The sequence below is a fragment of the Saccoglossus kowalevskii genome, chromosome 6 (genome assembly GCF_978046115.1).
Source record: "Saccoglossus kowalevskii chromosome 6, keSacKowa6.1, whole genome shotgun sequence".
In the NCBI taxonomy this organism is placed as follows: domain Eukaryota; kingdom Metazoa; phylum Hemichordata; class Enteropneusta; family Harrimaniidae; genus Saccoglossus; species Saccoglossus kowalevskii.
The window spans coordinates 7,853,782-7,881,330 of record NC_140646.1 but is presented as its reverse complement, the minus strand read 5'-3'; the positions used below and the strand labels follow the sequence as shown (position 1 = coordinate 7,881,330).

Here is a 27,549-nt window from a genome sequence, read left to right as displayed (position 1 = left end):
CAAAGCAATTGGACTTGCGGTTTTTAACAAGAAGTCGAAAATATCACTTTTTACCAAAAATTACAAAAATATTCACCAAATTTAGAGAATTAAAGATATTATTACAAATTGAACAAATCTGAGAGAGATCCACATGTAGTATCTATATATGTAATTATCAAAGCAATTGGAATTTGCGGATTTTAACAAGAAGTCGAAAATATCACTTTTTACCAAAAATTACAAAAATATTCACCAAATTTAGAGAATTAAAGATATCATTACAAATTGAACAAATCTGAGAGAGATCCACATGTAGTATCTATATATGTAATATCAAAGCAATTGGACTTGCGTTTTTTAACAAGAAGTCGAAAATATCACTTTTTACCAAAAATTACAAAAATATTCACCAAATTTAGCGAATTAAAGATATCATTACAAATTGAACAAATCTGAGAGAGGTCCACATGTAGTACCTATATATGTAATATCAAAGCAATTGGACTTGCGGTTTTTAACAAGAAGTCGAAAATATCACTTTTTACCAAAAATGACAAAAATATTCACCAAATTTAGAGAATTAAAGATATCATTACAAATTGAACAAATCTGAGAGGTCCACATGTAGTACCTACATGTATATATATAATATTAAAGCAATTGGACTTGCGGTTTTTAACAAGAATTAAACAAGCAGTCTCTCGGCTGAGATAGCTCCGCTGTTAGCAATGCACATTTCAAATAAAGAACAGAAGATATCATTAGAAAATGAACAATATGCATACTGTAAAATGACTAATTTTCACTGGATTTAAATTTCACTGATTTACCATTTCAGGCATATTCAGTGGGTTTTAAATTCACGGTTTCGTCATTTAGATAATGTGTTCTATGCTAAATTTTACATATTCACTGTGTTTTAATTTAGCGCATTTTTCCAGTCAGCGAAATAAGCTAAATTAAAACCCAGTGAAAAATTACCCCTTTTACAGTAGTATCAATGCAATGGGACTTGCCGTTTTCAACAAGAATTCAAAAATATCATTTTTCACCATAAATGATTGTGGTTTTTAACAAGAATAAAATATAACTTTTTACCAAAAATGACAAAAATATTCACCAAAATTAGAGAATTAAAGATATCATTACAAATTGAACAAATCTGAGAGAGGTCCACATCACCTATATATGTAATATGAAAGCAATTGGACTTGCGGTTTTTAACAAGAAGTCGAAGTATCACTTATTACCAAAAATGACAAAAATATTCACCAAAATTAGAGAATTGAGGATATCATCACAAAATGAACAAATCTGAGAAAGGTCCACATGTAGTACCTATATTACATATGGCAGATTGGTATAATTCTTGCATCCTAAACTGACTATAGTTATTAGATGTAGATACTGAACAAGCAGCCTCTCGACTGAGATAGTTCCGCTGTTAGCAAAGCACATTTCAACTGAAGATATCATTAGAAAATGAACAATATGTATAGTATCAAAACAATCGGACTTGCGGTTTTTAACAAGAATTCAAAAATATCACTTTTTACCAAAAATGACATAAATACTCATCAAAATTAGATAATTGGAGATATCATCACGAAATGAACAAACCTAAGAGAGGTCTACCCAATCACTCATATGATAAGCTCCGCTCGACAAAGTCGACAGCGGAGCTAATAACGCCAATGTCTTTGATTTGGTCCATGTTTACAGCACCTGTAATTGTTGTTTTTAATCATAGTCACTGTTAAACATGACATCAGTTTCTTGTCATAATTCTTACCCCACTTTTCTGTTAACATGATTTGATTACTACTATCTTCAATATTTATTAATTTTTGTTAATTGGCTGATTACATAGTAATCTGAGGTTAACACTGCTGGGACGACCACACCTGTCCACTACCTACATATCATGTTTTCACAATCGTAGTTTATACTTAACACCTGACCATGGGGTTCATCTGCCTCACCCCGTTGCCAGTCTTTTGTCATGTTATGTTTTAATTATCACCCTCATACTTATAATAATCCTCTTTCTGCATTACACATCCAGTCCTTTGTTTCATTGCCATGCTTTGTTATTAAGTACACATTCCATAACCTGCATTCTTGGTAACCAATCATATTTTGTATATTCCAAAATCCTCCCATCCCCAACCAATCAATTCTCTGCATCTTGGTTATTTAACTACTAGACCAAGCATTCACTCATCAGTCATATCACACTTGCTTCATTGCTTGCTGTCGAACGATTTTTCCCACCCACCCACCGCAAAGTCTCTGTTATTCACTTGATTCTCAGTATTATACAATAAAGCACAGGGGGGGGGGGGGGCTGTCACTGCAGCATACACAGCCTTGCTTGGGTACCACGGTGTTCTTGCCGCAGTGTTAGTCTAAATTGTGACTCGTACGGTGGCAACAACTCTTACGACGCCTACTTGTGAGGTTGCCGTAGTGACCACCAACACTCAGGTACCACGTTGTTCATGTCATGATGTAATTCAAATCTGCGAATTGCATCATGGGGTCAGCCGCTATGACGCCTGCACGTGAGGGTGTGATGCTCCCCCCCCATACCTACCTACCGGCATCCTTGTCTCTGAGTCATTTATTTGGTCTTACCCCACTTGATTTAACTACGGTAGTCCCATCAATGTTAATTTCTAACTCACCGTTGTAAGTTCTAAGTTTGTTTCGACTTGATGTATCATGTCTTCTAGAGCTTTTGTATCTTCCACTTCACGTTGTTGGGCTCTCTTCATTTCTTTTAACATCTTCTCAACCCTGCATAAATGGTTTAGTCAATCACAGTAATTTACTAAGCAATGATTATTGCTAGAAAGTTTTCTAGGAAAAAGTAGGATGTTAGGCTATCTTTTGTAGTAACCTAAATTAAGGCAACTACACAATTATCAAAGAAAGTATATAACATTGCGAAATAAATTTATTTATTATAAGAAGCAGGTGCCACCATATTATGTGAGAATTAGTAGCAAGAATACACTATACTGCTGTGTAAACTGTTTAGAATTAATGTAGAAGCCTACCAGTACTAGCTATTCTTGGAAGCAGAGCTACACCACAGAACGTTCTACGATGCTAAGACATTCACCACTGTACCTTGTATTTCTATGAGCTCTGTCTGAGTTGCTGTGTTACAAAGCCGGAAAAAAAAGCTAAAGTCATGGAAACAACGCAAACTCAACTGAGCAACCAAATTTATATATGTTGTACATGTAGGGTTATAGTTTTATACACTGTTTATGGGAGTCTCAATATCTATTCCAAAGTACATTTTTGTTTTCAATGTGATGGTTTCCAGGCAGTGAAAATACATAGATGTTCCCTCCCCCAAATTGTCCATGGCACCATGACAAACTGTGAAACCATTTTCACTGACATTTAATTTCACTATTTTGATGTTTTGAACATATTCACTGTGTTTTTAATTTCACAAATTTGTCAAGGAAACAATTGGGTTTTATTTTTATGTTCACACAGATTTAATTTAGCAGATTTTACTTATCAGAAAAAATAGCAAAATTAAAACCCAGTGAATAATTAATGCATTTACAGTTGCATTCCTTTGTGTGTTACAGTGATGTATTTCGAGAAACTTGTCAAAATATTTTTCAAACAAGCCATGCATGGCACAGTCCTTGTTAGTTCACAAATCTGAGAAAGATCCACATGTAGTACCTATATATTTAATATCAAAGCAATTGGACTTGCGGTTTTCAATAAGAAGTCGAAAATATCACTTTTTACCAAAAATTACAAAAATATTCACTAAAATTAGAGATTTGAAAATATCATTATGAAATGAACAAATTTGAGAGTGGTCCACATGTAGTACCTATATATGTAATATCAAAGCAATTGGACTTGTGGTTTTTAACAAGAAGTCGAAAGTATCACACACCAAGTATCAAAGCATTCAGGCTTGTAGTTTTCAAAAAGAAGTCGAAAAAGTAAAACATTGACACAAACTCCAGCATGTTGAGAGAATAAAATAATTTATGACACAACAGATAAAGAGATAAGAACACACGTTTGTTTGGCAAAACAGGGGGGGGGGGCACGCTGCTGGGACCATACAAACAGTCTGAAAAGCATAGCTGAAATCTGCCTAACAATGAGTGCTACCTAACTTGCCAAGACTAGTTCCACAGCGAGCCCCCCAGTGAGACGATTAGCACGCACGCACAGACAGACAGACAGACAGACAGATAGACAGACAGACAGATAGACGGATGACAGACGCAGGACAGAAACCCATCCCATAGGCTCAGCAGACCTATGGTCCGTTGAGCATTTGAAGAATAATTTAACATAGTTTACAGTAATGTTATCGAAATGAAGCTAACCCATCCACGCTAGTTGCAATAAACATCAATACTCTTGTATAGGCGTTAATGACTACGGCGAAACTTTTAGGCATCAGAAAAGATTAAAATAACACCTTAAAAAACTGCCAAAAAATCGCTCTGGGTAGTTTCTTGGTCCTATTTTTTTTTTTTAAGCTCGAACTGCCGTTTAACGGCCCTGGGCTAATTTATGGCAGAATCCAGTATATATCTATAACATGATGTATAATGAATATATAAAATTTGAACATCAAAACATGTCAGAGATATGGCACTAGAAACCCATTCATTAAAACAAAATAGCCGCCAGTCAGGCATTTTGAATTTGATCTGAAAAACACAAGTCATTGTTAATGACACAGTCCCTATCCAAAATTTTGTGATTTGACATATCAATGTGATGCTGATGAAGTCATTGAGATTAGATTGAAACCATTAATAGGAGATGGATTTGTAAAAAATTATGATTTAGTGCTATTACACAGAATTGGACATTGGGCAGTCATATTGAATCAAATTACAAAAATAATGTTCATGTATTTATTGGTATACTATCTTTGTACAAAATTTAAACAGAAATGTTCATTGCATTCATGGGAAAGTAGACATGGGTATCATGAAAAACAAAATGGCCACCAGTCAGCCTCATTAGTTTGAACACAGTCCCTCCACAACCGGTTATGAAACGCTATTGTCAAAAGGTGTGAACGAGTTCAGATCGAGAAACTATGCGTGTTTCAGCCTTCCAGCTGAAGCGATGACGTCATAGTTCACGCTGAAGCGCTCACACTGAGGTCAGTCGTTGGTCGAGTAGGAGAAATCAACGTAGTGTAATAGTTTCTTCAAATATATTTCGTAATTAACACTATTATTTGAGTTTATTTAGTTGTCAGGAACATCTTGAGTGAATATTAGGTCGTGTATGTCGTTTTTATCCAAGATATCAAATGATTTGTGACTGGGAACTTCAGGGGCAGTTTTAGAATCGGTCATTGCATTTGTGTTATGACGATGTCGGTAGTTTTGACCCAAATTGTTGACACTTTATCGAATATATAATGATAATTTTTCGAATTATCTTAAAATTGAATAGGATTTTACCAGGTTAATTCAGTTTATTGCGTTATAGGACATATATTAAAATTGAAATCGTTTATTTCGCAACTCGTTTGTTTTTTTGTGTGTAAAACAAAATGGCTGCCACTCGGTAGATCGGTTTCATTTTTGAAAACGTCGTGATTTTGTCGCTGATTATATACATATATTCATCAATACTTACTGATAGACAGTAATGCTAGTTTTCTGTTCACATTTATTCTTATTTTGTGTATATTGTTTCTTGAAACAACAGCAATTTTGTATTGTCGCCCGTCATTGCTTCGTCCACTGTTGGCTCGTAATCTAAATCAGACTCCACATCACGACTTTTCTCCTCTAAATCTGATGGCCAATGACATTTTCATCGTCAAAATCGACGAAATCATCGTAGGATTTCCACATTACAGTAATATTTTAGAGCGATCACGGAAGTAAAGACTAATAATAATAATAATAACTTTATTGCATCCTTAGAAATACAATGTTTCTATCAGTTAATAGCAATAAAGATTAGTTGTGATAACTACTACTACAAAAAGAAAGTTAGTTGTTAAAAAATCTAAAGCAAGTGTTACATATCAAATGGCATTTTTATTTCTTGATTGAAATGCATTATGAATATAGTTGCCAATCTTTTTTATTATTACATCATCTTTTGAAGTCATCAAGAAATTAAACTATGTTGACACGAATGAAAACATTGAAAGTACGCATGCGCACTAAAGAAACGCAATGCTTTGTGGGAGAAATTACATCATCGGATATGCTAATTTTATGTTAATGTTGGGGAAAGATGGCAGAACGTCCGTATTTTACCGCTAGCGAAATAAACAACGATTAAGCTGTTAAATAAACAACAGATTAACCGAAACACGCATTGTAACAATAGATATCTGACCGTTTTATAACCGATTGTAGAGGGACTGTGGTTTGAATCACAGAAAAAATACGACATACAACTATAACCCAATATGTATTATCATCATACCAACTTTGATCCAAATTGACCTAAAAGCGTTATACCATAATACTGATAACCTATCCACTAAAATACAACCATGATTTTTTTAAATCAACATCCTCATATTACCTGAAAGTACTATTTATTGTAAAATTAATAAATTCTCAGTATTTGCATTTATGAGTAAGCTTCTAAATTAACTCTGAGTTCAATATTATCAATATGTGCTTGATGTGTAAAACCTGGTGACAATAATTCTATAGCATTATATGCAGTTGCTCTGTAGTGTGACACAGACACCACAATCAGAAGCCAATCAGAAATCAGAAACAAATATATAAAGTTAAACTTCTTCATGTGAGGTGCTTCACTTTTATTTTAACTTCACATTGCCTGCAACACTAGAAATGTTGAAATTAAAAATTAATCATTCAATTTAAGTAAAAATATTCCAGGGTTGACAAAGTGAGTGGTTGCATTGGTTCAATGTGCTAGCACTGACGAGTTGTTATTTCTATTGCAGACAAACTTAAATATCGATGCAAGGGACAGACAATGTGGAATATAATAAATAATGTAATTTCAGTCATTTTGATCTTGTCTATTTGTAATTTTCAAATTCAACAATATCAATGAAATATGAAACTATGGTAATCCACTTGATGTTGATGATAATGTATATTTCCAACCAACTTGGATATGATAAATCCCAGGCAGAATGCATGGCAATCAAATGCTGCCATCAAGTCGAGAATATGCAAACTGTTTATTGAAATCCAAAGGTGCAAAAGCAAATTTGTGAGCTAGTTTCTTAATTTTCTTCCCCAATACTTCTGAGCTATAGTTCTTCATTGTCTATAGAGCACAGCAATTATATAATTGTTCAAATATGAACAATGGTACATTATAATATATGGTTTTAATCCCAACATTTTAAATGATTGCTTGGTTACCTTTTAGATTCCTTCATTGCAGCTTTCTGTGCATCATAAAGATCTACTCTCAATTCCTTGTTCGTTTGCCGGAGTTTTCTCACTTCTGTAATTAGCTCAGTTCGACTGGCGCAATCTAAATCATTGAGTGAGTTCAAGTCAGAGAAAATATCTGGAAGTTCATTCTTTTTTTTTCTACTTCTTGAGTTCTGAAATGGTTTGTCTTCATCTGAGTTAGTATTGTTTATGACATCGAGGAGTTCTGTCGTAGAACTCACTGGACGTTTGTCATAGCTGTGATCAACTTCCTCTGTTTTCGTAGAAAAATGTTCATCACAAAAATCTGGAAGGGTGCCTCTATCAATGTTGTCATCCTGCATAGAAGGTATACTTATATTTATTAGTCATATTACAATATCTAATGTAACTATCACAAGCTTACTATCATGTTCCAGGATACACATGTGCTTATAAACTACAGATGTGTTTCTATGGTCAAAATAAGTAATATTTTAATGATTCAATATATAACAAATGAATTTTTTGTTTTATATAGACTCACTTCTATTGGAGATGCATTTCCAACAAAGGAAATACTGTAGTTGAAAATGAATATTTTGGTTATCAGATTTATTATAGTTCATGTAGAATGGATTTAAATATATTGAAAGCCCACCCAATGAACCTACATATCAAATATATAGCAATAGTTACGTGACTGATGTTACAGTTTGTTCATTGGCACAGTTCTTGAATTCAGTAAGTTTTCTTGAATATTGTGAGGTGTATTGTCCAATGCATTAACTTTTCAAATTGATGGTATTAGCATATTAAATCAATTGAAAATGAACCATAGTACCACTTAAATTAAGAAGCATTTAAGGGCTAAAATTACTCTCATCTTAGGCGTCTAAAGGCTTGAAAACATGTAACATATATTTGAAGGCACATTCATGAAGTCAAATTATGGTTCTAATTCAGAACAACTTCTTTCTGGGAGGCTAAATAGTGCCCATTTGCTGAAAATTTAGAAGAAAAAATTTGTTATTTTTTCCCCCAGCAACAAGTTAAATGGTACTCAATAGATATTTTGAGTTCATAAAAATACTTAATAATTGGTAAATATAAAGCAAGAACTCCCATGTGCTGAGAGTATTGGAAACACATTAAAAATAATTCGAAATTACTTGTAAACTAATTATGCAAATTAGAAAATTAATATGAACAGATTTTAATCCCAAACTAATCAGGTTTGTACATTGTCCTGGAGCATCTTCGTACTAATTTTGGTATTTGAACCATCACACCTGTACTATACCAATTACGGTAATTTTCATTGAAATGGAATAATTAGTACTTTAGATATCAGTGTAATAGCTTAAAATTGGTTAATTATGCAAATAAGGTAATTAGTATGTACAGATATTAACCCACAATTGATCAGGTCTGTCTATTGTCCTTCAGCATCCATGTACAAAGTTTCATTGAAATATGATTAGTACTTGAGATATCACTGGAAAAACCTAAAATTGACTGATCAAATCTGCGCATAAGTTCAGAGCATCTATGTACCAAGTTTCATCAAAATTCAGTGAATGGTTCTTTAGATATCAGTGGAAGAGTCATGGAACACCTAAAAATTAGCTAATTATCATGCAAATTATGGTAATTAATATGCATGGATTTTTACCAAAAACTAATCAAATCTGCGCATAAGTTCAGAGCATCTATGTACCAAGTTTCATCATAATCCAATGAATGGTTCAGCAAAGACTCCCATTATGTGCTTCGCACAAGGGAGTAAAAAAGCTTGAAAGGAAACATGAAGAAAGTTTTCAGCAACAGTGATTCAGAATTTAATCATGGATGGATGACTGCTCGACTGAAAGTCATAGTAGTTAAATCAGTACATGACAGTGGAAATGTCACTTGATCATATCATCCAGATTCAAGACAAAAGCATAGCGGTTTACACATATTTTTCAAAAAGACTATTTGACATACCTCTGTATAGGTTTGCCGACTTGAAGATTCATGTTCTGTATCTTTGTGAAGAAATTTCTTGAATGAGAATGGATTCTCAGCATTAGACTTGACTGTAAAACACAAATGTGAATAATTAAGTCTTAACATGACACAGTCCCATGATAAGTATTTGATTGCATTTATTCTATAGTCAGCCATATTATACTCTTAAAAAGCATTATACAAAACTTATAAAATATAAAAAAAGAGAATATAAAAACATGTTGGTGTCCAAACTTGAACATATGGACAGTGCCAACCAAAATGAGTACTGGTCTGTGCTGAAAAGCCTACGTAATCAAAAGACCAAAAATCAAGACACAACAATATCCGGAAAAAATTGGATTGATCATTTTTCAAAACTCTATAATAAAACAAACATTAAAAATCATGAGTTACAAAATAATCTTATAGAAAAAGAAATGCGACAAATTCCCAACCAATATCTAAACTCAAATATCACATACAAAGAAATTCTTAGCGCTGTTAGCAAACTAAAAAACAATAAATCAGCTGCTGATGACAGCATTGCCAATGAAATGTTGAAAACCAAAAATAAGTTAATGATAAGATGTTTACAGAAACTTTTCAACTGTATTCTAGATAGTGGAAAATTTCCTGCAACCTGGAAATCTACGATTCTTGTTCCATTACACAAATCAGGCGACAAATTAAATCTTGGTAATTATAGAGCTATTGCATTAACAAGTTGTCTCTCAAAACTATTTACTGGCATAATGAATCAAAGATTGACCACATACTTGGAAGAAAATAATTTATTTACCGACATGCAGTTTGGCTTTAGGAAAGACAGGAGAACGACAGACGCAATTTTCCTGTTAAAAACAGCAGTTGAAAAAACAATTTATAATAAAAATAAAAGCAGCAGTTCTGGAAGATGGTTATACACATGTTTTGTTGACTTTAGAAAGGCTTTCGACAGCATCTGGAGGGATGCACTCTTTCTGAAGTTACAAAACAGTGGTATCACGGGGAACTTTTATGAAATAATAAAATCTATGTATAAGGATATTAAATATAAAATTAAATTGTCAGAGGGTATAACTGATGGATTTCAGTCTACCTGTGGAGTTAAGCAAGGCTGCAATTTATCACCAACTTTATTTAACATTTTTCTGAACGATCTGCCAGAATTATTTGGGGATCAAATTGATAAACCAGTTCTAATGGGCGAGAAACCTATAAATTGCATCCAATATGCAGATGACCTTGCACTTATTTCAGAAACGGAAGACGGCCTACAAAGCTGTCTGAACAAATTAAATGACTATTGTATAAATTGGAATTTAGAAGTAAACGTAAAGAAAACTAAAGTCATGGTATTTAATTGCAGCAACAGACTGATTAAAAACATGAATTTTAAAATCAACAACCAAGACATAACAGCTGTTAGCGAGTTTTGCTATTTCGGGGCAATATTTACTCCAAATGGGAAATTTAAAATAAACTTATCTATGTTAAAAAATAAATCAATGAAGGCTCTTTTCAGCATCAGACAAACAGTCTTAAACCACAAAATAATTTCACCAGCACTTAGTTTGAAAATTTTCGACCAATTAATTTCACCTATACTCATGTATGGTGCAGAAATCTGGGCCAATGAAATCACAACTGACAGTAACAGTTTAGAGCAAGTTTGCAGTCATTTTTACAGGTTTATCCTAGGAGTGAGTAAAATGACGCCAATTAGTGGTTTGAAAGCAGAACTTGGTAGGTTACCAGTAAAATTAAAAATTAATTTGGCTCAAATTAAATACTGCCATAGACTATATAGTCTGCCAGATAATCACATTTTAAAATTAGCCCTGGATGAAATGATAAAAATTAATTCAAACTGGGTAAGGACTATTAATGCTACACTGGGACATGATCTAATTAAAATAAAAAATGATCACAATATGGAAAATTGGAATCAAATACTAAAAAAAGTAAAACTCAGACTATCTGAGTTTTATATTCAAAGATGGAGAGAAAAACTAAATTTCAGTGAAACCAATGAAAATAGGGGAACAAAACTGAGAACATACAAACTATTCAAAGTAAGCTATAATATGGAAAATTATTTGCAAAACATTTCAAATTTCAGTCTCAGGAAAATGCTTTCAAAATTCCGTCTGAGTGACCACAACTTAGAAATAGAATTAGGTAGAAGAACAAAGCCCAAAATAGAATTAGAAAATAGACACTGTAATAAATGTAACACTAAAGCATTAGGAGATGAAAAACATTTCCTGCTATTTTGTACTGGCTATATAGAACAAAGAAAAAAACTGTTTGATGAGTGTTCAATAAATATTTACACAATGGATGTGAATTCCATATTTAAAAAGATTATGGAGAATAATATAGCTTTAGCAAAATACTTAAAGAGCACAATTTTTAAAACCACAGAAAGTAATTAATTTATTTTATTTTACTAACATTTTATTTTTTATCTCTTATGTATTGTATGTATTTATGTTCCTTACCATACAAAAACCCTCTGAAGGTTTTTTAGTAGTGTAATAAAGTTATTATTATTATTAAATCAGAGCTGGAATCAAATTCATGTCCACATTGTGTGCCATGATGTATAACATGTGTGTAAAGTTTTAACACAATTCTCTATAGCTCCAGAACACAATTTTCAGCCTAAATGGCTACAGGTGGCCATTTTATATTTTGATCTGTAAAACAAAATGATGTGCACATCAAGATCACATGGTGTTTTACATATGTACTGAATTGAATGAAATTCATCTATGGACACTTGATATCTGGTTTCAGAATGACAGAAATGGCACTAAAATGACCATCATTCAGGCAGTTTGAATGTGATTGGTCCAAAGATGTGTTAGATATACAGCGAAAATCAGTGCAGTTTGACATTTGGATAGTAACACTGTTTTCGCTGGGTATTTATAAACACCCACGATCCATTTTACAGCTTCTGAATTATGTTGCAGTAAATAACCAAACTTAAAGTGTGGTGGTCGTCGCGTAGGGCGTGTTCGCGAATTTCATGTAAATAATGTATTTTACACGCGTTGTATACGTCGCTATGAGTCTCATATCGAATAGGATATGGCGCGACGACTGCCGCCCTTTAACAAAATTTTGTACACTGCATAGGTTGAACTGTCAAGCTGAATCAATTGCTGCTGTAGGTGTGAACAGATGTACAAAACTAGATGTATCTAACAGCTACTGTTTTCACACTTTGTCTAAATAAAGCACTAATTGATTACATACAATGACTGTGTAATACATCAAACAGGTGGTAAACATTAAATCAGAAAAAAATTACTATATACTCAAACCTAACTCTTTAAAACGAATTACTTATTATGAGATTATTCTCAAAATATGTCAAGGTCAATGATATTGTCTAGGTAAGAAGCATGAGTACATAAATAATATTATTATACATCTGTCACCGTAACGCCATAAGTTACAGCATGCGGTATTTTACGAGGGTATTTTCATCATATCATATAAGGAAATGCAATTTCCAAATATGGGATGATTATACACGTAAAAGTTCTCTAATAATAAAAACAAACATTGCTGCCACCAGAGTTTGACCGGACTCCACACAAAGAAGTTCGCTGAATCTGTTACATACTTATTGGATTTTGGCATTCCCATTATGTATCCTTGGACAGAAAAGATGTATAATAATAAGGTTTTTACGAGGACACCTCAAAGTATGCACTTTGCTGCGCATCGGTCGATACTTCCGCTGTACTGTCTTTGTGCATACTTAGAGGTATCCCCGTAAATGATAACCTTATATTATTTTTACCATAACTTTGTTATCATACAATTTTGAGCTAAAAATTACAAGGCGGCTGACATAACCATTAGTGTATTGAGGTACACTTCTAACAGTGCAAGCTTGAAATCTGATAAATCAAATACCTCCTTAGCAGGGTGAATCAATTAGCTGAGTGTCAGGACAATGAACTGTACTGTACAGTATATTTTATTTTGATTTCAGAATGTTCACTTTGTTGTGTTTTCTTTCATTAGTTTTACATCCACCAAATGATGGGTCAAGGGTCAAAATTCCACAATTACATCATAAGGTGTACACTGGTAAAAGTCTCCTTACTGAGAGTGTATGTTAGTTTAAAGTGAATAACAAAATATTGTGTAGCACCAAAGACAATACTGAATCATACAATGTACACCATATCAATTCTTGTATTTCGATAATAACCATTATTATTGTTTATAATATTTCAGCATTTCAATTGTTTGAATGTGTAATTGTGATTTGTCAAGCGCATTAATTTTACAAGCAGGATTAAATATATATATGTACCTCAGTTTTTTCGTGTTTACAAGAAGGCCCTAAATCTGAATAACACAGTAGGGGGTAAATATTGCTGGTAAATGTGAATAGCAAACATTTTATTTTGCGTTACATCCATGACGAACTTACTGTGACCCTTAGGTAATTTATGTTCAAAAGAGATACATGAGAAAAACAAGTCATTGAAAATGACACAGTCCCCGTTAAGTTCTCTTTGTGCTCGTCATATTAAAGCGGAGGGGTTGTCGCAGATTGTTTATTTATATCAAAACACGTGTTTCGTGTCATAGTAATATGGCCAAAATAAAAACAGCCGTTATTCAGCTATCTTTGATCTGATCATGAAACACACTGATATGTATGATGTATATGCCAAATACAAATGAAAATGGTACATAAATTGTGGAAATATAGTAGTAAGGCCAAAAAGTCAGATGGCTGTCAATCGGCCATCTTTTGAAACAAATTGTCATGGACATGCATCCTAACATGTATAAAGTACATGTATGTGCCAAATTTGAATGAAAACTGACAGAGCATGTCCAAGATACCGCATAAAAAAACAAAAACAAGATGCTTACCAGTCGACCATCTTTGATCCAATTGCGAAATAAATCGTCATGGACATGTATTCTAACATGTATAATCTATGTACCAAGTTTGAATGACAAATGACAAAGCATGTCCAAAATACAACATTTTCAAAAAACAAGATGGCTGCCAGTCGGCCATTTGAATCGCTAAACCACTGCATGTGCATATGTCCCATATAAGGTACTAGGGACATGCAAAGAATGAACGGAATCGGTCCACAGGATTCTGAAATATGACGCTGGATAGACTGACGCACGGACAGACGGACGGTCGGACGGACAGACTCAGGAACTCACGAACGGTCGGGGACATGTATCCTAACATGTATGATCTACGTACTAAATTTGAATGAAAACTGACAAAGCATGTCCACAATACAACATTTTCAAAAAACAAGATGGCTGCCAGTCGGCCATTTTGAATCGAATCACTAAACCACTGCATGTGCATATGTCCCACATAAGGTACAAGGCACATGCAAAGAATGAACGGAATCGATCCACAGGATTCTGAAATATGACGTTGGATAGACTGACGCACGGACAGACGGACACACGGACGGTCGGACGGACAGACTCAGGAACTCACGGATGGTCGGGGACATGTATCCTAACATGTATGATCTATGTACTAAATTTGAATGAAATCTGACAAAGCATGTCCAAAATACAACATTTTCAAAAAACAAAATGGCTGCCAGTTGGCCATCTTTGATCCAATTGTGAAATAAATCATCATGGACATGTATCCTAACATGTATAATCTATGTACCAAGTTTGAATGAAAACTGACAAAGCATGTCCAAAATACAACATTTTCAAAAAACAAGATGGCTGCTAGTCAGCCATTTTGAATCGAATCGCTGAACCACTGCATGTGCATATGTCCCACATAAAGTACTAAACACATGCAAAGAATGAACGGAATCGGTCCAAGGGATTCTGAGATATGACTCCGGACGGACGCATGGACGCACGGAGACCGAATTATAAGTCCCTGTTTTCGTCCGACTTCGTCCGAACGGGGACTAATAATTTTTCAGAATTAAGCAAACAATCACCAAAAAAAAAATTAGTGCCACAAATCGATGCAAGTACAATGCTAATTTCAGGGAAACATTGCATTCAACCATGGCTGCAAACAGAATGTTTCGGATGTTGCATCACATTTTCAGCTCTGCTATCTACTTCGTCAAGCAGAACTTATCATAGGAGTGAAAACTACAAGCCTGAATGCTTTGATACTTGGTGTATATGTACTCTGGGTGGACCTCTCTTAGGTTTGTTCATTTCATGATGACATCTTTATTTCTCATTTTGATGAATACTTTTGTTCTTTTATTTTTGGTAAAAAAATGCTTTGTGATAGTCTGCCAGCAAATTCAAGATTAAACCATCTATATTTTATTTTGAAACTAGTAGCTTCGCGGTGAGGGACTTTCGCGGTAATTGTGTTTCCTATCTGTAGGGTTTCGCGAGGAGTAGGGCTTTGTCTCAGTAACTGGTCCTTTCATCGTTGTTGAGAATTAAAGTTTTATGTTTCTTTAACAACTGGCGCTATTCTGGGAATACCATCCTAGCAGGAGTTCCAAAATAAGACCCAGGCTTCAAAGATCAATAAACATTACGATTATGATCTTATTGGTGTTGCAAAGGATAGTTGAATATTGTTTATTGAAATTAATAATCCCCATAACTGTTTTCCAATATAGATAAATTGTAGTACGTAACAAACTGTATAACTCAGTCTCAACAATGAAATAAAGGAATGTATACATTTATACTATTCATACTTATTTATTATACTTTTATTGCTACTGTACTGATAGAAATACTGTATTTCTAAAGATGCAATAAATATTATTATTATTATTACTAATGCATTGCAATACAACTAATTCAAATTGAAAGAAATTACAATATAAAGTCAGTAATGCTTCTCAAAGGTGTATTTCGCGGTCAGTGTTATTTACGAAAATATTTGTTTATAATTTTATAAACTTGCTTGGCAATACCCACCCCAATTGGATATAATGTGTACATATTTTAATAAATAAAGATATACTAACAGAAATGAAATATAAATTATTTCATACTTCATTATATAACCTGCACAACAGTAATCAATATTTTTCCTTGCTAGAATGATGTGTAACTTCATACAGGAATCCTGATAAAGTTCACAACTGGCCATTTAGCAGTACCGTAAAATCTGTGTTAGAAGCCGCATCCCTAATAGAAGTCGCACCCATTGTTTTTAAATAATTGAGAACCAAAAATTCATCATTTCTCATATGTGTAGATGCTCTAATAGAAGCCGCATCCTCTCTGTTGCATTGTATCATTTTAATAGAAGTCGCGGCTTCTAATACAGATTTTACAGTATTAGGGATTGTCAACTTCCCGTGAATTTGATTACCTAACATGTTTAGGTTCATGCACTGCAAGTTGCAGAGCACGTATCTAAGCGCCCCCCCCCCCCCAGCAAATAATCAAGCCAAGGCACTCTCGATATCGAAATCAAGAAACTCTCCCATTTGACACAATCTGGGAAGTTCGAATTACTAAATGAAGTACAGGACGACGAAGCTGAAATATCCAAGAACCAACACATACCAAACATCTCAAAAGTGAATGTTCGTGGTGTATTTTAATTCTAATCGAACCGGAAGTGGGAATTTATTAGTACTCTAAATAACATATTGACGATCCGAGGATTGCCCTTAAAATCACTTTTTGTGATTTTTTTGGCTTGGCCGATTTCGCTCAAAATTGGCAGGTAGGTCACACCTTCATCCTAGTTATTGAAAAAAATCTTTAAAATTTGGCCCACCGTTGCCATAGCAACAGCCAAAAAAAAAAAGATTTTTGATTAGCTTCGCGCCAAATGTATCTTCTCTTACAAATTCAAGATAAAACACGTCAGACATAGCTCATTCTACTCAGCTTGAGTGTGGGCACAAAATTACTATTTGAATTTTTGGTATCTTTTTTCATTACCGAGAAATTTGACCCCAAAGTTGGGGTTACAGTTCACCCAGAATTGCTTTTTAACTCTTCTGTGATTTTTTTTGGCTTGGCTGATTTTGTTCATACTTGACAGGCAGGTCATACCGCCACTAATTGGAATACTTTCGCCCCAAATTTATTACCTATTACCAGTCTTGTAATAGCAGTGTTTAAATGGTCATGCTTTTTATTTTGACTACGTTGCCTACACACCGGTAAGAGATCACCGGCGCCGATATTGTTACACTGTATCAACGTAATCCCAACGCAACTTTGAATGAACTGTTAATGCTGCGTTCAATCTAGAAAATACTATCGCAAAACGGTTGGAAATAACAAATTTAACAGCAGAATACGTCCTAGCAATGTTTTTTTTGGTGAACTTCGTATTCGGTGCCTACCGTGGCAACAGTCAAAAACATGTTGCTTGTTTTTTTAGCAGAGCCGATCGCAAACCAGCCTACCGGCTTGTTTTAGTATAAGCTAGTAACAACTTGTCAATAATTATGGGATGATTTGTAGGCATAAGATTGTTATGTGAACTTTGTTCATTAATGGAAAACTATGGATGACGCTATTTTCAGGGCCTAACTGATTCAGACACCTATATTGACTATGTCCCGGGATGTTTACCAGTACCAACCTACTTACTTGTCAGTGTCTAACTGTTATATACAGCCATGGAGCTAATTTTTAGCTCCATGATACAGCCCAGAAGTCAGCTAATATCAGTTGCCTGTGCCATGAGAGCCGGCCACAGAACCAAAACAATCTGTCAGCTTTCGCCTCCCACAGCATCGATATGATTTTATATAGCATAGAAATAAACACTAAATGCTATTGAACCTGAAACAAAAGTAACCGTCCGATCTAAATGACTTAAAAAATAGAGTCTTATCTCCTTTGCATTTCCGATCGACAGAAAGTCGGGGCCAATCTACCATGATTGTTTGCTTATCATCAATACACAAAGGTCAAACACGTTTTTAATTGAATTTAACGACAAACGTTTGTTTTGGTTATCTCTGGTCCGACTGCAGTCTTTGGAACAAACTTGATAGTGTTTGGCATGAAGGTCTTTTTTATAAATTGTTGAAAAATGGTGTAAATGGTAATATGTACAAAATTATAAAAGATATGTATGGTGATGTGAAATATAAGGTAAAAACAAGAAATGGTTTAACAGAATCATTTTGTTCAAATATCAGAGTAAAACAAGGATGCAACCTTAGCCCAAGTTTGTTTAATTTATTTATTAATGACCTGCCTGATATTTTTGAAAATGATCATTGTGACCCTACACTGCTACACAACACACCCATTAATTGCCTTCTTTATGCAGATGATATTGTGATTCTTTCAAAATCCATATGGGATTACAAAACTGTTTGGATAAATTATCAGCCTACACATCAAAATGGCAGTTGTCTGTCAACACAGATAAAACAAAAATAATGATATTCAATAAGTGTAACAGACTCCTTAACAAGGAAATATTCTTTTATGAAGGAAAAGAAATCAATATAGTTAAAGATTTCAATTATCTTGGCTTAACTATGAGCCCAAATGGTAAATTTAAAGATGCCATGATAAACCTGAAAAGAAAAGGAATAAAAGCTTTATTCTCATTAAAGACCAAAATTGGATCTGGTAATCTGGACATGACTACTGTCACTATTTGATAAACTTATCAGACCAGGTATTGTGTATGGGAGTGACATTTGGGGAAAAGAAAGTTCTACAAAATCAATTGTAGAGGATGTTCAGCTTACATACTATCGGTACATTCTTGGTATCTCAAAAAATACACCAATCATGGCAATATATAGTGAATTGGGAAAATTACCTCTTGACTCTTTTATTAGGAAACAAATGATAAAATATGCCAATTGTATTGCAAATTCCACAAATACTCTACTTCAAGAAGCATACTATGTCAATAAAATTATTAAAAGTAAATGCTTTAAAAAACTTGATTTGATATTAAAAAATATAAACCATTCTTATCTTTTAAATGAAACAAATATTATCTCATTATCAAAATTAAAAACAATTGATGAGAAATTAAAAGAAGAGTTTACAACTGAGTGGAAAAATGAAATAAATAATGACAATAGGAAAAAATCAAATTCTAAAAATAAACTAAGAACCTACAAACTTTTTAAAACCAAAATAGAACAAGAAAATTACTTAACAATTATGAAAACCAGTGAACTTCGCAAATCCTTAACAAAATTTAGACTTGGCAACCACTTTCTGAAAATTGAAAATGGCCGGCATATAGGATTGGATTTTAAAGACAGAGTCTGCAATATGTGCGACAATGACCATGTTGAAGATGAACAACATTTTGTCACAAATTGTCCTCATTACAATGAAATAAGATTAAAACTTTACATTGTAGCTAATAAATGTATACCAAATTTTGACAAATTTAGTAATGAAAATAAATTCATATCATTACTAAGTAACGAAAAAATGTCGATTCCTTTAGCGCAATATATAAAAAACTGTTTCAATACAAGACAGCAGCACCTACATAAACTAAGCCAGTAACACATTCCTTGTATACAAATTTATCTTTTTTTTTGATGCTTTTTTGTTCTCTTACTTTTTATGTACCGGATTCGGCTGATACCCCGCCCATCCTAAACCCCGTCCATGGGCGATGTTTCAAATAGTGGGCGATGTTTTGGTCCACACATTGCCTGACTGAACTAACAAACATTTTTACAGACCCCAATTTTCATGTCTGACATCTTGTATCGAGCGTGCTATTTCAAATATGATGCTAAAATAATTCACTGTGAGGTCGAAAAGCATTAAAACTTCAATAAAACCAATTCTGTATACGAATTGTTGTTGCGTATTATTACACTCGAATAAAGTCTACGCTTGAAAAGAATGTTATTTACGAAGTTTAAAATATCCAAGCCTTCCTGTTTCGAGCCTCTTGGTTGTTATCAGTAATGTTTAATCTTTGTCTGTATCGCATTCCAGACAAAATGTCGGTAAACAAGAAATGGGCGAACTAAAATGTCTCCTGCGTTTCACATGCGACATGATTATTAAAAAACACAGACTTAAGCGATCATGTACGTTCTATAAAGCTAACCTTGTACACATAATCTTGTACTGACGTGTTTTTTCTCCACAAAATACGTTCTCTTTCAGTTAACCCCCAGTTAGCTCTTCGCGTTCATGGTATTTGTGAGAGTTAAAAGATTTTTTGAACACATGACAAGTAACTATATTGATTTGCGTCAAGCTGGGTGGCTCGAATTTAAATATCAGTGCGTGAACTCAAACGCGTGGTTATTAGAGTTCAGTCGAAATGTACGTGAATATTGCGATCGAAGTGCGCTGTCCAGAGTTTATTATATTATAGTAAAATTTAACTTGACGCATGGTATGGTTTATATTACATGTTCACTTCATTTCGAATAAAAAAATCACCATTGGAACATTGGTGAATCACAAGTATTTAAAATATTTTCTCGACTTTCCGTAGATACCCGACTACTATCATTTTTAATGATTTAAATGCGTCAATGTTTATGTTTGCGTAATTATTACAAATGCAACGCATTATCAAGTCGGTAATATTGAAATATTCACAGACCCAATACCCCGGGTCAGTGCCCTAACAATAGTAAAAATTAACTTGAGTTTGCGTAATTATCATGAAAGCAATACATTTAATACAAAGTTGAAATATTCAGAGCTGGTACAATATTGTAAACAAATTTGCGTAATTAGAAAAGCAGTGCACTAAGTAAACGACGTTGATATATTCAAAGCCAGTACAGAGTTGCATACAAGTTGCGTAATTACAGTACTGTTGGATATAATAAAAATTTTACTAGATCGACGCGCGGGCCGCAAAAGAAAAAGGTTGCTAAGGTAACGCACCAGTTCAGCGCGTGACTTGGGGTCAAACTTCGGTCAACACACACTTGATGCCAGCATCACCGCGCAGCAAGTTTCGCAGAGAAGTACTTCAAGTTCAATAAAATTTGCGTCCCAAAATTATGTCGCTAATCACTCGTTAGTACTCTAAATATCCAAATATATTTTAGTATATTGTATAAGGTAGTAAAGATATACAATTCAGTCTGAATAAAGGGTGTTTGAGTTGCATTTAAGTTGATCCTCAGATGAAGCCAACGGAATTCAATATGGCAGATTGGTATAATTCTTGCATCCTAAACTGACTATAGTTATTAGATGTAGATACTGAACAAGCAGCCTCTCGACTGAGATAGTTCCGCTGTTAGCAAAGCACATTTCAACTGAAGATATCATTAGAAAATGAACAATATGTATAGTATCAAAGCAATCGGACTTGCGGTTTTTAACAAGAAGTCGAAAATATCACTTTTTACCAAAAATGACAAAAATAGTCACCAAAATTAGAGAATTTAAGATATCATCACGAAATGAACAAATCTGAGAAAGGTCCACATGTAGTATCTATAAATGTAATATCAAAGCAATTGGATTTGCGTTTTTTAACAAGAAGTCGAAAATATCACTTTTTACCAAAAATGACAAAAATATTCACCAAAATTAGCTTTAGATAATTAAAGATATCATTACAAAATGATCAAATCTGAGAGAGGTCCACATGTAGTACCTATATATATAATATCAAAGCATTTGGACTTGCGGTTTTCAACAAGAAGTCGAAAATATCACTTTTTACCAAAAATGACTAAAATATTCACCAAAATTAGAGAATTGAAGATATCATCATGAAATGAGCAAATCTAAGAAAGATCAACCCAAGGTACATATATACTAAGTATCAAAGCATTCAGGCTTGTAGTTTTCAAGAAGAAGTCGAAAAAGTAAAACATTGACACAGACGACAACGACGGACAATCACTCATATAATAAGCTCCGCTCGACAAAGTCGACAGCGGAGCTAATAAAACGAAATTGAAAGCCTAGAAACAGTTTGACCCATGCTTTGTTGGGAGTTCAAAGAGATGAACATAGCCATAAGAAATTATACATGATAATGACGAAAAAAGAATGTTACCGGTACATCGATAAAGTCATAAACAGTAAACGTTTAATTGAATTGATAATATTTTTTATACTTTATTGGATATGATAATAAATAATATTAAATAATACACTCAACAAAGTCAAAGCTGACGTACATTCAATGTAAAATGTGTGAAAAGTACTTCACGCTCTGCTCGCTTTGAAACTGCCGCCTATGCTAAAGAAAAACAAATCATTCTTCAGCTCCAAAAAAAAGAAACATTTCCCAGAAAAATGCACTATCACTGTCATACTGGAACATAGACAAGCCGGTAGGCTGGTTGGCGATCCGCTCCGCTCAAAAACAAGCAACATGTTTTGGCTGTTTCCATAGTGTGACATAAACGTGAAGCTAACGTCGGTTTATAACTAATACGAAGTTCGTAAACACCATTCAGTCTTTAGAAGTCACTCTCCTCGTAGAGTGACTGTGCTAGGACGTATTCTGCTGTTACATTTATTATTTCCAACCGTTTTGCGATAGCATTTTCTAGAATGAAGCGTTTCCTGTAAATGCTGGAAAACGAAATGGTAAATATTTACCTAAACTGCATTGTGTTGACCTTCATAACAATATACTTCATAATGCAAAACACTAGTCACGGTGAGTAATTTAAATATACGACTCCTAATCGAAAAATATGACCACAGTCCAGAATTTCAGACGGATATTAAGCAACCTAAGAGCATATCAGAAGCATTTACTCTAAAATATAAAAAAGAACTGCAGTCAAAAGTCAAGAAAGCCAGCAAATAAAGGACTCTGTCCCACAATCCTTTGTGCGCGTTATTACGGACACGCGCAAAAAACTGTACCACGCTTGTCAAATCTGGATCAAATATACAGTACGCTACTATCTTGCCACAGATTGTTTAGTAGTGGAGTCTTCGGTGACCATTGAATTAGCCCGTGATTCATATTTTATGTGTATTAATTTATTCACCAATTTTCGTGACTGACAGTACTGCCCAAATTTTAGTCAAAAAAACGCAACTGGTGAAACAGAAGAGCATCGCCAGGCGATGGACGCAGGGCTCTTTGGCAACGACCGCATAGAGGTCACAACACGCGTTCTATTTTTACACGTTAAATTTGGCTCTTCCGTTTCGCCCCCTCCGGAATGTTCTACTTTCGCAGCCTAATCGCAGGTTTTTCGAAAAACGTCGAAAAAACACAAGAATTAGTAGAAATGTTCCAGTTTTGGGCGGATTATTGATGGAGAATAATGTCTTTATTACAAAAATGCTGAAAAACTGAGAGTCATTGCCTTATTTATTTTTTTATTGGCGAAAAACTGCGAACTCGGCAAATTTGGTTGCACAACTTCCCTTTATCATATACACCCAGCGACACCGATGCCAGCTGACTGTGTACAAAACTGGTAGGAGGTAATACATTTGGGGCGAAAGTATTCAAAAATCAGTTTTTGGATGTTGCAATGGCAGTGGTGGGCCAGGATTGTTTTCCAATTAGTGACGGCACGACCTACCTGTGAAGTATGAACAAAACCAGCCGAGCCGTTGCTGGTGAAAAGTTACCCCAACTTTGGGGTCAAATTTCTCGGTAATGAAAACAGATATCAAAAATTCAAATAGTAACTTTGTGCCCACACTCAAGCTGAGTAGAATGAGCTATGTCTGAAGTGTTTTATCCCAAATTTGTAGGAGGAGATACATTTGGCACGAAGCTATCCAAAAATCAGTATTTTGGTTGTTGCTATGGCAACGGTGGACCAACAATTTTTTTCAGATTTTTCCTAATAACTAGGGTGAAGGTGTGACCTACCTGCCAAGTTTGAACGAAATCGGCCAAGTCAAAAAAATCACAAAAGAAATCATACGTGAAAACACTGGAAATGTACACACACAGACACACACACAAAACGACAAAAGTGATTATAAGGGCAATCCTAGTGGAGCGGATCGCCAAAAATGTGAAAAGAAAACTTGACGATGGTGACTTTATAAAAAACATAACATGCCATGATATCATCTGTCTCGGTGAGACATTGTTAAATAAAAATTCTCACAGTTCCCTTAGAATACCAGGATACTAGGCCTTTTCAGTTACTAGAAACATGGAGCTAAAAAAAGAGCTCCATGCTAGAAACAACCAACAAGGAGGAGGAATATCTATACTGGTGAAACAAGATCTAAAACAAGGAATAACAATTGAGAAGACCATTTTTGATGATATACTATGGTGTAAACTTAAAAAAGAATTCTTCAGTTTAAAAAAAGATATATATCTTTGTTTCATTTACAATCCTCCTTCAAATTCAAAACACTGCCGAACTGACTTTTTTGATTACTTGGAAGCAGATATTTGTAATTATTCTAAATGTGGTGATATTATAATACTTGGAGACTTTAAGGTAGCGAGACTATTATTTGTGTTGAAAATTCCGATTTTCACATTTATTTATTAATTGATGAAATGCACTATAAACTTTCATCTGACAAAGTCAACGTAACCAAGAACGTCATGTAAGTTGGTTAAAATGTAGATTTTCTGAAGGGAAACAAGGCAGCTTCAGTAGTGTTTTCTAAAATCAACAACACAGGTTTAATTTGTGTGCCTATAAGTTTCAAAGATTAACTCAAGACAAAGCAATGTTAGGATGTGTTATCAGTAGCTATCTGACACACAATGAGTGTTTCCAAACATTTGAGTGGTTTGTCTCCGCCCCTGTTTATTTCACAGATTATTCATTTGCATATGAATGTGTCAAACACAAGGTCACACAGCCACTGAAAAAAATCATTGATTTTAGTGTTTTCATCTGCCGTTTTATCGAACTATAGCTATCCCATTCCTTTAATTTTTTTGGGTTTCCAATAGCCTTACACATTTGGATGTCCCTACACATGTTAAAACAGACCTTGATGGGAAAACAAATTGCTTGTGCAGATAAACAAGCTTGAAAATCATTGCTGTGACTTCATGGACATTTTCTAGGAGTTTATGTTTTTCAAAATACAAGGTCTTTAACAAAAAATAACGTATACTTATTGTCGTTGGATTAACACCAAAATTTCACATCTTTAAGGTGACAATGAGAGAAACTTGAATGTGTCCAGACAAACTATTTCATGGATTATTTACCAATGTGTTGTGGTTTGAGTTGGGGTCAATGCGCTTAAAACAGAAATTAAAATTCAGGACACTATTTTTCAAAACGCGTTGCTTGAATAAAACTGATCAGACACATTCAATTTACCAGACTATTGAACAACTAGGAAAAGTGAAAACAAAACTTATTATCACCAGCATAAATGCATAATTATTTTTTTTACAAAAAAAGTAATTTTTCACTTTTGATTAAGTAACGCACCGTAGAATGCAGATACGGGCATGACAAACACACCTTTGAAAAGCTTGAAGTCTGGCGATTCCAAAATATATACTTTCCTGGGTCTATTTGTAGTCGTTTGTTCCCAATTAGAAGATGAAAAAAAGTATGCAAATAATAGTCCCGCTACCTTAATAGTAGGACAGGGAATATGACTGACTTTGTAAATACTGATGGCGATTCATTCATGCCTACCCCAAACTGTTATACAAATGATGATACCATATTACAACGTAGTAACAGAGACACACTTATAAATACACACGGTAAATCACTATTGGAACTATGTAAGAGCACTGGCATTAGAATCCTAAATAGAAGAATTCCTGGTGACTTGTACGTGTGGTAACTTCACATGTTATCATTACAATGGCAATAGCACAGTAGATTATGCCTTAGCTTCATCAAACTTGCTCTGTAATTTTAAATATTTCCAAGTTCATAATTTTACCATCCTGTCAGATCACTGCCAGATATCATGTTTATTTACATTAGAAAAATTCATCAATTCTAAGAAAATTAATTCAAAATATAACAAAAACAAGTCATTGTCAATGACACGTTCCCGTTCCGTTCATATTTGAGTGACATATACATTCAAAGCAGATCATGACCGAAATGCACCTGCATATGTACAACACATTGTACTAAATCTGAACAAAATCCATGCATGCATGACTGAGATCCGGTTCTGGAATTGTGAAAATACGTGATTTTAATGCATTTTCGGCCTTAAAATGGCCATCATTCAGCTATTGCTAAGCGGATCATGAAACAAATGCACATATCTATTTGTGACATGATGCACCATGTGTGTGTGAAGTTTGAACTTGATCAATCCAGACATGTCTTGGATACGGATCCAGAACTGAATTCTTTAAGAAAATGGCCGCCAGTCGGCCATTTCGAACTTGATCCAAAAAAAAAAAAATGACGTGCATCAAGGTCCTATTATGTTTAATGTATGTACCAAATTTGAATGAAATCCGTCCATGCATAACTGAGATCTGGGTCCGGAATGGTGAAAATGTGCCATTTTGATGCATTTTCGGCCTTAAAATGGCCGCTATTCGGCTATCGTTAATCGGATCATGAAAAAAATGCATGTGCATATGTCCCATATAATGTGTGATGTATGAGTGAAGTTTGAACATAATCGGTCCATGCATGTTCGAGATACAGGTGATCACGGACGCACGGACGGACGCACACAGGGCAAAACATAAGTCCCCGTTTTCGGACTCCGTCCGAACGGGGACTAATAACCTCTTTAAAAGTTGGATCTGGGACAAACTGTCTATCTTTGATTATTATGAAAACTTACCATCTGAAAAAACTCAAAATTTAATTAAACTTTCTTAGACAACAAAATATAACTTGGATAACAATGGAATACATGATGCAGGCTGAATTTCAACTCAATTATTGGTGATGTAACTTATCAAACCTTTAAAAAGAAGAAATCAAACATCAAATAAAACAAAAACATAAAAAAGTGGTTTGACAAAGTTTGTAGAACCCATAAGAAAGACTTGATTTATTGTGCTAAACTGATTAGTAAACAACCTTTTGATAAAAAGTTAAGAGAAATATATTTTGTGAAGAAAAAGAAATATAAAAAACTGATCAAAACTAAACAAAAAAAGGGAGAGCTGTTAATTGTAAATAAATTAACACATTTGAGAAATGCAAATCCCAATCAATTTTGGAAAATCATTAATGAATTGAAAAATTCTCATAAAAATCAATCTAATCCTATTTCTGTAGAACAGTGGGAAGAATACTATAAAATTTTAAACATAGCTGATCAGAACAACAATTTGCAAAATAATATAAGAGATAAA

At 34.1% G+C, this 27,549-nt stretch overlaps 1 protein-coding gene across 2 annotated transcripts in view; it reads right to left on the bottom strand.

Annotated features, from left to right (window-relative positions):
* The window catches only part of LOC144358577 (uncharacterized), a 52,148-nt gene that overhangs the window by 10,064 nt on the left and 14,535 nt on the right, over window positions 1-27,549 (bottom strand). For both annotated transcript variants that reach the window (XM_085500009.1, XM_085500010.1), the window contains exons 2-4: window positions 9,360-9,451; window positions 7,377-7,729; window positions 2,670-2,781 (exon numbers count right to left, since the gene is read on the bottom strand). In XM_085500009.1, coding sequence (XP_085356135.1) covers window positions 2,670-2,781; window positions 7,377-7,729; window positions 9,360-9,451 — 557 coding nt within the window. The remainder of the gene's footprint in view (window positions 1-2,669; window positions 2,782-7,376; window positions 7,730-9,359; window positions 9,452-27,549) is intronic.